This window comes from Taurulus bubalis (genome assembly GCF_910589615.1).
Source record: "Taurulus bubalis genome assembly, chromosome: 1".
Taxonomy (NCBI): domain Eukaryota; kingdom Metazoa; phylum Chordata; class Actinopteri; order Perciformes; family Cottidae; genus Taurulus; species Taurulus bubalis.
In genome coordinates this window covers 45,363,082-45,374,559 of record NC_136589.1, presented here as the reverse complement: position 1 = coordinate 45,374,559, position 11,478 = coordinate 45,363,082, and the positions used below count along the sequence as shown (strand labels likewise).

The 11,478-nt window shown below is 40.9% G+C and overlaps 1 protein-coding gene across 1 annotated transcript; it reads left to right on the top strand.

The window, feature by feature from the left end:
• Positions 1-9,688: 9,688 nt before the first annotated feature.
• On the top strand, positions 9,689-11,008 carry kcnf1b (potassium voltage-gated channel, subfamily F, member 1b; the record flags this gene model as incomplete). The annotated part of the gene is made up of 1 exon (XM_079217374.1): positions 9,689-11,008. One exon carries the CDS (start codon positions 9,689-9,691, stop codon positions 11,006-11,008), a length of 1,320 nt encoding a protein of 439 aa, XP_079073500.1.
• Positions 11,009-11,478: the final 470 nt, after the last annotated feature.

Genomic DNA, 11,478 nt, shown 5'->3' with positions numbered 1-11,478 from the left:
CTGCTGAGTTTGGGCCTGCAGTGACCACAAATGGCCACTAGTTGTAGTGTTGACGTTAGAGACTCTAGTTCTGCAGCTTTGCTAAATGTGGACTTGTTGCTTTATTTCAGCTAATTCAAAAGATGACGTAGGGTGGAGTTGCTGGGTTGATAATTGATTTAGCTGGTAGTAACATTTGTTAAATATCAGTAACGGAAATGGTATTGTTTGTCAGTTGTTGAATATTACTACTGAATATTTCTTCAAATGGTAAAAAGAAAAGGTAAAAAGATCAAACGGAACTTTAAAAAAACATTTTGATTGAACTGAATGATTCACTGCCAGGACACAGGGGCATTGTACGTTTTTGTTCTGAAAGGAAAGAGAGAGAAAAGAAAGCGGGATGGAAGAGGCGGTGGCGGCTTGTTGAGGATGACGTTAAAGACGATTACTGAAACCTTAAATTTCTAATGAAAGAATGTATGCTTAAACAAATTACTTTTAAAACAGGCCTTTTTTCAGAAGACTCCTTCTATTTAGGCATCAGACATGGGAAGAACTGAAAAACAGCCAGAAAATGCCTTTTTGCCTCCATCTTTCTGAATGTTAACTGTGAGAGAGGAGAGGTAAAGAGGGACAGGCGCTCACTGCGGCTCTCTGAATCTCACCCACAGTCTTACTGTAGCCTAGCGAAAAGCGATGCAAGACACTCACTCAAGCCTATATCCTGTTTGTATTTGTGCGACCCCGGAGGAACGAATCTTGCAAACCCCAGTTTTGGTTACGCTTGTGTCGTTACTGTGTCCGTGTGTCGCGTTCTTAAGGGTTACAAAAGGAACAACAACAAAATATATATAGCTCAGTTTGGTCTCAGTTTGAAGTCTTCTCCTCCAGAATGGCCCCGGAAAGAGCTTTAAAAAAAAAGAAACACCAGCTCTTTGGTTGAAAAATAAAGTAAAGTAAAGACTGATCATTTCCTGTTCTTTAGCTTCCATGTCATTTTTTTGGTTGCTTATGTCAAATTTGTTGTTCTCTTCTTTTTTTCAATATTTGAATTTACCAAATGTATTTATTTATGATATTTATTAATTTTTATTTTTTGTACAATTATTTTTTTTCTTTCCCTTTTGTTGCTTTTCCTTTTGCTTGTTTGTAATAGTGTTATTGTCATATTACCATTGTTGTTACTACAGATGGAAATGACTTTGGTTTCTTGTGATTTTTGTGGCCCAGCACATGTGAACTTGCACCAACCAATAAGTGCGTTACTCATTATCATATCCCATTTGTGATAAGTCTGATCAGCTCTTGATTAAGAGGAACCTAAAAAAAACTAAAAAAGGACATCAGGTATAAATTGACAATAACGCAATACTGAGCTGTGAGCTTAAAAACCCTTTTCATCCGTATGAGCTCAGATTCCTTCGTTGGAATATCCTGCCTGTTCACAAGTTTGTTTGCAATTGGGATGCAAACCTTAAGTATGTAAAGACAAGAGACATTTGAGTGCATGTAAACGAAGCTAACGTTACTTGGCGGTGCATATCAGACCCAGCCGAGGAGCCCGGGAACAGTATTCAATTAGCTTGTTCGACTGAGAAAAAGGCGGCTAACGAATGTACGCTAGCTAACGTAACCGAACGGTGCATCTCGGACTTGAAACCACGGTCTTCTTTTCAGTCAAACAAGCTAGTTAAGTCAAATACTGGTGTCCCGTGCTTCTCGGCTGGTCCAGGAGCAGCGTCCGGTGTTTCTGCGTCAAGCTTGCCGTCACTCGCATCTATGGCATCTCTTTTGTTTTTTTTTGCAAGTCATTCTGTTCATTTTTGTGTAAACCTGGAATTTCTGCACAGTTGCAGATAAAGATTAGGCTATTGTTCTGAGCTAACGCCACCAAGCTTAAGAAAACAGGTTTTGTCAAGCTAAGTAAGTTATTCAAGACATGTATACCGTGGCAAATAAAAAAGCACATTGTTATTACCCTGCATGGTAAATCCTAAATAACTAGTCATTTCCGGTGGTGATATTGAGACTTGCATGTAAGCTGCATAAATCAAATGTTCAAATATGCCACCAACACTCTTTGAATGCTTTTAATTGTTCAGTTTCAGATCAGTTTATGCCTTTGCATCTCTCAGTTTCAAGAAGTTAGGGAAGATAACTGGAGATGTGATAAATAAACCAGGTAATCCAATGAACGTGAATTATTCTTATTCCATCACCCCCGCCCTCTCTCTCTGTCTCTCTCTCTCTCTAAACTTAAACTTAAAATATGTGTATTTCTCTCAGACAATGTTTTAGTGTGGTAACCCTAAATCATGCACACACCCACTTATCATCTTTTATTCTACTTGCCTGTTTGATCAAAACATATTTTTTTGCATCAATTCAATTCAATTTATTTTGTATAGCCCAACATCACAAATACAAGTTTGCCTCGGAGGGCTTTACAATCTGTACACATAACATCCCTTTCCCGGGACCTCACATCGGATCAGGAAAAACTCCCCCAATAAAGATAGTAAAAACCCTTTCACAGGGAAAAAAGGGGAAGAAACCTGAGGGAGAGCAACAGAGGAGGATCCCTCTCCCCGGATGGATCAACAATTCATGAATGTGTTCTGTTTATAAATACCATCTTCCTAATTGATATTTAACCTTTGGCACTGCACAGATCATATTTTACTTAACTTTGTATTGGCTTGCAAAAAAAGAAAGATGATTTGTCTAAAAATGAGTAAATTTTGCAATTAGTCCACTTTGTGTTTTCCATTTGTCTTATTGCATTAAAGATGTGAACGGGTTATTTGTGGACATGTGTTCTCATTGGACTGTTTTAAAATCAGCTTTGTTCAGTAAACTCTTCAGTACAATTCTGTTTTTATCTGAATAGGAAATCCATGACATCCACACCAAGCGCACCACTGTTCTCCACGCCCTTCCTGTGTATCTGCGCGAGGACGTTTCTGGATTATTCAGAACCTGCACAGTCAGTCTCCTTAAATCACTACCAGATTCTACTGTGTATTATGTAAACAGTTCATCAAAATACTAATATCTTTTAGGACTTACCTTTGTTTAGTCTAACCATACAGTTTTCGTGTATGGTCTGTGTTCTTTCTCCTCACTACAAAGGAACTGTATTGGCAAGAGATAAGATGTTCAGTTAAACATTTTCCCGTAAATGTCCTATGGCTTGGTTTCAGTCTATCTCACACCACTTAGATTTTCTGGTAATTTGGCTGATTCGTGTGATAAGATATTAGTATTTTGATTAACTGTTTACATGGATGAACATGGATCTTATGTTTTTCACCTCTTACAATGAGACTCAGGTCTCCCTTGTAAAAGAGGTATTGGTTTTCAATGGGACTTGGTTAAAGAAATATACATTATATGTAATCTGTGCTGTTCCATGTGTTAGTTTGTGATTAGTATCTCTTTGTCATTCATTCAGGACGAGTCTGAGCCAGAGCTTGATGGTGTTGCAGTGGGCCTCCTTACTGTCATCAGTGACCATGACAAAAGTCCAGTTCACTACCACCCTGTGAGAATCTCTGTCATCACTGAAAGTGATGCCATGGTCAGCCTCCCCAGACGTGGCGATGCCTTTCTGGTAATCTTTGGATTTATCTATGCAATACACCTCAGCTACCCCAAAGCACTGACCAACACTTTTGAATTCACTCAAAAGATTTTTCTTGGTCTAGAAAGTGGTAAACTGTCACGCAGGTTGCAGACCCTCAAGAATGACTTGATGATGTAGAAACTCATCTGAAAGAAGGCTGCAGGGAAAGCATTATAAAAGGCCAGTTCAAAGTTTTAAGTGAAAATGTTCTTAATGTTCGTAATTTTAATCCAAATTGCTGCCCTGTTGCCTTATGCCGTGTTCACACCGGACGCGGCACAAATTTGCGGCGCGACCAGATTACATGCAAAGTCAATCCACAGACGCGCCGCCCCGCGAATAAATCGCCTTTTCGCGGGCCGGCGCGTCTGTGGATTGACTTTGCATGTAATCTGGTCGCGCCGCAAATTCGGGCCGCGTCCGGTGTGAACATGGCATTACTCAGGAATTAGCCAGGAAGCCAAAAGCACACAGTATTTTTTCTTTTATAGCTGTAACGAAAAATAATTTCATTTTGGTATTATTTATTATTTGTTTTGATTACTCAGATTACAATTAATTTAAGCTCTAAATTGTTCCATGTTATTAGTGCCACTGCACAGCAATATTGAACAGACCAGTGCATATGTCTCTGTTTCTGAGGCCTGACAAGGCGGACGTGGATTACAGCAGGTGATTGTCAGTCTAAGTTTGATAGGGCATGTATAGGCTTTCTGTCAGGAATTGTTACCAGGCAGAAAAGAGGTTTTGTAGGCATCAAATGTTAGAATCATCTAATGTTGCTAAAATTATTTTTTGTTCTATTTATTTTAATTTATAAATGTTTATTATTTATTTTTCTATTTAATTGTAATATTGGAGTGTGCTAAAAGGGAGTGGGCAAGAAAATACGGTTCAATAGCAGATGTTCATGACTTTTAGCTATATTGAGTTTGTTAAACTCAATGTACTTAAGGCGATCAATTGCCTCAAAAAAGTTTCGAGTCACATCTTTTTAAGTAAGCAAATTAAAAATGTTTGACTAATGTGTACTTAAAACAATGACAGCACAAACTAATAAACATTGAGTTTGGTTAACATGAAATGGTGTGGTTGTGTACTTATTTTTTTAAGGTCTGTGAACTTATTCCAGTGGTGATTTAAAACTGGAAATTTTAAGTCATAATAACTGAAAACTATTAAGTTTCCTTAACAGAAAACTATAAGTCACATTAACTGAAAATATTTGAGTTGCACTAATTGAGCACTCTAATTTAACTGTTATCAAAAGGTACAAGTAGCAAGTCATCCAACCTTTTAAGTTCTGGAAAATTTTGACTTAAGTTCTGGTAATTTATTCGGGTTTACAGTGTATGTGTAAATTACTCTCAAACGTTTCAGTTAATAGGCAGACAATTTTCTGCAAGCCTTTATTTTGTAAGTTTCTTTTTATGTTATATGTCCTTTTATTTTCTGTCAAGACCGGAAGTAAATGCAAATCTCATAACTTGACTTATTGACATGTTAATTGTTCATTATGAATACATATAATAAATAGTATAGTAAACTCAAAGTCAGACTTTAGCCGATTGAGACAGGATGTATTTATTATTTCTGTGTTTATTAATCTCATACGTCTGTGACTTTTCACATCATTAAAGCTTCAACTACCTGCAGTTATTCAGAGAGACATGCATTCACACAACGAGAAGAAGTCTGTGTTACTTAAAAAAACATGTTTAATAGTTTACAACTCTGTTAATAATTAAATTACCAGTAAATAATGCTAATGTAAAACATATGCATAAACCCCTCATTGATGAAGGTCACATGTGTATTACTTTCTCTAACCTCAAAAACGTATTTTATAACAATCTTTTTTTTTATCAGCTTCAGTTTATTAAAATCATAACTCAAACCGCTACCAGCATTTCTTCTTTAAAGTCACCATCATGTCATACATTTGTGTTAATACAGTCTATATTTAATAAGAGAGGCGGGAACATAGAATTCAATTGTTTGTTTTTGTTTTATTAATTTGTTTGGGATAACCTGATCACCAGGAGAATACCCAACACTATTCGGACTAATTGGAGATAATCACTTAGTTTCCAAAAGCCTAAAGTGAATATTGCTACAACAGGGTAAATCACTTACCACTGTGTAGCTCTGTGTGCTTATTCAATTCAATTCAGTTTGTACAATCTGTACACACAAGACATCCCTGTCCCGGGACCTCACATCGGATCAAATTAAAACCTTTCACAGGAAAAAAATAGGAGAAACCTTTGTGAGAGCAACCGAGGAGAATCACTCTCCCGGATGGACAGAAGCTATAGACGCCATGTGAACAGAATGAACAACGTAAAAAAAGTTACAGCACATTCGATCCAGACAGCCACGATCCATGAAAACTTGATGCGAGGAAAAGGAAAAACTCCCCAAAAATAGAAAAAAAACCTTTCACAGGTAAAAAAGGGGAGAAACCTTCGTGAGAGCAACCGAGGAGGAGAATCACTCTCCCCGACGTAACGGAGTCCTAATCGCGAAGATGCCTCATTCTATTCAAAATGGAGTTGGGGGGTCGAGGGCTCTGGCCTAAGGCGCCGTGTGTTGGCACCGTCTCCGCCTGCGTCTCCGCCTGCGTCTCCGCCTGCATCTCCGCCTGCGTCTCCCGCATTTTTGTTTTCATCTTCTCTAATTCAACTTCTCTTGCCTGCATCCTCCTGCCAAAGGGGCCTAGACACCTTTTTTTGAACTTCAGACAGATGTCCTCCAGGAGCGTTTGCTCGTCTGTTCGTTGCTGGCCCAACTCGTAGAGAAAGCTATAATTTCGGTTCAGCTCGTCCTTATATTTTTCTTCCAGAATTCTCTGGCTTTTCTCGCTCCTTTTCTGTCTCATGTACAGAAGGGTCTTTCGGTATGTTTGGTGCTTTTTGTCCAGAGAAGCATACTTCATTTTCCAGTGCTCTTCTACGATGCTCATCTGATTTTTTGTGTCTTTAAACTTGGAAAGGAGCTTCTCGTTAATGATGTTGAGTTTCACCATCTCCTCCTTTAACGCTTTCACCTCGCTCTGGTGCTTATCCTGAAGTTTTTCTATCTTCTCCTTTAACGCTTTCACCTCGCTCTGGTGCTTATCCTGAAGGTTTTCTATCTCCTGTTCCTTCATGTGCTTGTCTTTCGCTGCCATTTCCAGGCGTTCGTGTTTCTCCCTCAACAGCTCTTTTTCTGTCTCTCTGAGTCTCAGAGACAAATCCTCTTTCTCCTGGCAGAGATCGAGGATTGTTTTCTTTGACTCAGAGAGTTTCTCTGCCTCTGCTTCATATTTTGTCGCCATTTTGTCACGCTCCTTATTGCTGAGGGACACTTGAAGCTGGAGTTCTGACTCCCTCTCTTGTTGCCTGTGAATATTCTTCAATCTTCTTTGAATTAACTTTTGAAAGCTCTCCAGAACCTTTTCTTCTGAATCATCTTCAGAAATCTGACAGAAATTAAGCTGTTCAGTCTCAGACTGTCTCTGAATTTCCTCCATGTCGCTGATCTTCTTCATCAGACTTTGTATCTTGTCATTGGCAAGAGTCAGAGCAGTTTTCAGACAAAGCTCTTCTGAATGCTCCTGAGAACCAGCAGCCTGGTTTCTCTCGTTGTTTGTTATCTCCATTATATATTCACTAAAAGTACAGTCCGACTGTAGTAATGGAGATGTATATCCGAATGGTGGAATGTGTCCTCTATTTATAGAGTTATGGAAGGTCAGATTAGTCTTTGATGCCACAGGTCAGATTTGCCTTTGATAAGGGTAACCCCCTAACTCCGCCCCCTAACCATAACCCCGCCCCCTAACCCCGCCCCCTAACCCTGGTGATGGGGTTATCAGGGAATCAGGGATGCATTCCATCTCCATGGATACAACCTGGTGCTGAGCACACTCAACTTTGAGCCCACAGTGACTCTCCATACTTTAACTTAGAAAAATTATTTAAAGTTTCAAACGTTAACAAAACTTTGGACTTTATTTGGACAAATTGTCATTTTTATTTTTTTCGCCTTAAAAAAAAAATTAAAAATATTCTTCATATAAATTCAAACTATCCCTTAATATACAATTGAAATAAAAAACAAAATTCTATTAAAATGTTCTATTTAGTTTGGCTCAAAATAATGGCAAAAGTCAAATGACCGGGCAGTTTTGGATAAGAAGCCCAAAGATTCACCAACCTTTATTTTGCAGGTTACTTAAAATGATGGCGGCGTCATAAACACCCCACCAAAAGAGGATACAACCGATTATTATGATGGATGCATGTGCTTCCATTTCCAGAGTGAGGTGTGATAAAGTCTGAATGATAACAAGGAGTATCTTGTTTCATTGGATTAATGTCCTGCATCTGTCTTTGCAGAGACAAATGTCTGAGTTAATGCAGCTCGAGCTCATTGGCATGGTTATTAAACTGCAGAACCTGACTGCCTGTTTCGGTTTTGTTTGTATACCTGCTCTCATTTGAGTCATAATGTTCTAATTTACCATCAACAATGACTACAATGCAAAACTCGCACCACGATCACTTAGAACTAGGATTTTCTAACAAGATTGTGCTTCCTATAAACCAGCTTATACTTTGCGTAATCATCAACCACGGACGGAGACAAATCAGTGTTCGGCTGGTGGTAGTATCTCTAGAGTGCATGGGTCTTCAAGTTATGAATAAAAGTCTTGTATGAGTGCTTAATTATGGGAAGTGCATATAATGTACCACAAAGCAAAGTAAATATATTATCTTGGGTTGTTTGCTGTTTATATTTAGTGATGCTTGAGCTCGTTCTCTTTCTGTTTCTGTAAACTGAGCGAAGGTTGCTGTTTAGTCGGAAAGAAGTGAGGTTATAGCCGCTACTGGCATAACAAGTTTCCGACCAAACGGGTCAGTTGCATTGTGGGTATTTGTGGGAAAGAAAAAGAATGTGTGGAATAAAAAAAAGATCTCTCTGCTTCTGCTGCAGACATTTTTAACCGGTATTGAAAAACTGTCCATCAGAGTGTAATGCTGTATCTGTGGAGGGCTCACATAGCTCAGTGGTTTAGTCCATGGTCCCCAACCTGCAGACCCCCATTGAAAGGGTCGCAAGAGAAACCGGAGAGATCATGAGGTGATTAAAGAGGTTGAAAAAAGAGAGAACAAAACTTTACCTCTTTGGGCCTCAAATTGTTATCTAAATGCAATCGGCATTATTCTAGAGGAGAAATGCCTCTTTTGGGTAACTGTTAACAGCATTACATCACATGAAAACAAAATATCTTAAAGTAGCAGTGCCACAAAACTTAGCATACTTTACCAGTACTTGAGGTATATATATATATATATATATATATATATATATATATATATATATATATATATATATACATATACATATATGTATATATATAAATTCTCCACCACAGAATGCTATTCAGCACGTGATCACCAGAGAGTGCACCATCTCTCTGCTCTGTGCACGAACACTTTTCACAGCATTTCTGCGATTTTTCTTTGATCAATCAAAATGTTTGAAGCCGGAAAATCTTTGGATAGGTAAATTATATTAATGAATATATATATATATATATATATATATATATATATACGTATATATATATATATATATATATATATATATATATATATATATATATATATATATATATATATATATATATAGACAATAGGGCTATATCCACTGTGGGGAAAGATTACAGTTAATCTATAGATTATTAATGCTGCTCTTTTATTTGTTGACTAAATTGTCTCTGCAAACCGAACAGGTTACATATTGCATCACATGAGATGAGACCGGTTCTCTCTCTCTCTCTCTCTCTCTCTCTCTCTCTCTCTCTCTCTCTCTCTGAGTGTGTGTTTGAGAGAGAGAGAGAGAGAGAGAGACAGACAGAGAGGTGGGAAGTGTTGGGGATAGCTGGCCGCTCAAGCTGTGCCACTCAGTGCGCGGAACAGCCTGACGAGCACACGCTTTTACGCGCAGAAATAATGGACTTGCCGTCTGGTTAGTGCGCTTTTTCCTTCCAACATTACTGGGTACATATTTCATTCTGTCATCTTGAGTAAAATGTGGACAGTTCCGAAGCCCAAATACAGAACTGGTTCGTGCGACGAGGGGGAGATTGCTGTGAACATCGGCGGAGTCCGAGTGGAGCTCTTCGGGGATGTTTTGAACCGCTACCCGGAGAGCCGGCTGGCGGAGTTGTTGAACTGCTCCACTCAGAACCATGACGTCATCTCCTCGCTTTGCGACGACTTCGACCCGGGCAGGAAAGAGTTTTACTTCGACCGAGATCCCGATGCCTTCAAGTGCATCATCGACGTGTACTACTTCGATGAAATCCACATCAAACCCGGCATTTGCCCCATCTGTTTCGTCAAGGAGATGGAGTTCTGGAGAATCGACCAGGCCGCTTTGGACGAGTGCTGCAAAAGCTACCTGAGCGAGAAGGAGGAGGAGCTGACGGAGATTGCGAACAAAGTGAAAGTGATTCTGGAGGACCTGGAGGTGGATCGGTGCACCACGCGCACCCAGCGGTGCCAGAGGTTCCTGTGGAGGCTGATGGAGAAGCCGGGTTCCTCGCGGCCGGCGCGCGTCATCGCCATCGCGTCCTTCCTCTCGGTCCTGGTCTCGGCGGTGGTAATGTGCATGGGGACCATCCCGGAGCTCCAGGTGGAGGACGCCGAGGGAAAGCTGGTGGAGCACCCGATCCTGGAGGCGATCGAGACCGCCTGCATGTCGTGGTTCACCGCGGAGTACCTGCTGCGTCTCGCCTCCTCTCCGAACAAGCTGCACTTTGCGCTCTCCTTCATGAACGTCGTGGATTTCATGGCCATCGTGCCGTTCTACGTGGTCCTGTCCCTCACCTACCTCGGCACCTCGTCCATGATGGAGCTGACCAACGTGCAGCAGGCTGTCCAGGCGCTCCGCATCCTGCGCATCGCGCGCATTTTCAAGCTGGCGCGCCACTCCTCCGGGCTGCAGACCCTGACCTACGCGCTCAAGAATAGCCTGAAAGAGCTGGGCTTGCTCCTCATGTACATGGGCGTGGGGATCTTCGTGTTCTCGGCGCTGGCCTACACCATGGAGCAGAGCCACCCAGAGACGCTTTTCCGGAGCATCCCGCAGTCTTTCTGGTGGGCCATCATCACCATGACCACGGTGGGCTACGGGGACATCTACCCCAAGACCACGCTGGGCAAGTGCAACGCGGCCGTGAGCTTCCTGTGCGGGGTGATAGCCATCGCCCTGCCCATCCACCCCATCATAAACAACTTCGTGGTGTTCTACAACAAGCAGAAAGCGCTGGAGACCGCGGCGAAGCACGAGGTGGAGCTGATGGAGCTGAAGTCGGGCAGGGACGCGCGCAGGAAAAGCAGGGATTGAGACCCAGCTGAGCTCTGTCAGAGCCGAGTAAAGACTTCTGCTGCGATTTCATTCCTGAGGAAGTTCATTTATACAATTCGGACCTTGCCATTGTCAATGAGACATTTGTCATGGTCACACACATTGGGACATCTCCATGCAGTGACACCTGTACAGCATCTTCTGTCTTTACACAGCGGTGTCGCTTCTGTTATGTTGTCCATAACTCTCGCTGTTTAGCTGTTGTTATTATTAAATTAAAAGTCCATGCGCATGGACAGACCCTTGTGCACAGAGACTCATTAAAGCGTCACATTTAACCCGCTAACTGGTGGAGCAAGTTTCCCCTTTTTTAACATTCAGGATAAACAGCAGGTTGAATGAAGTTGATGTGTTTTAGCTTTCAGTGCTTTGATGGTACATTTCTGCTAAATGACAAATGTATTATGTATTATACGAGGACGGTGAAAAAGGGCAAAACAACCTCATAG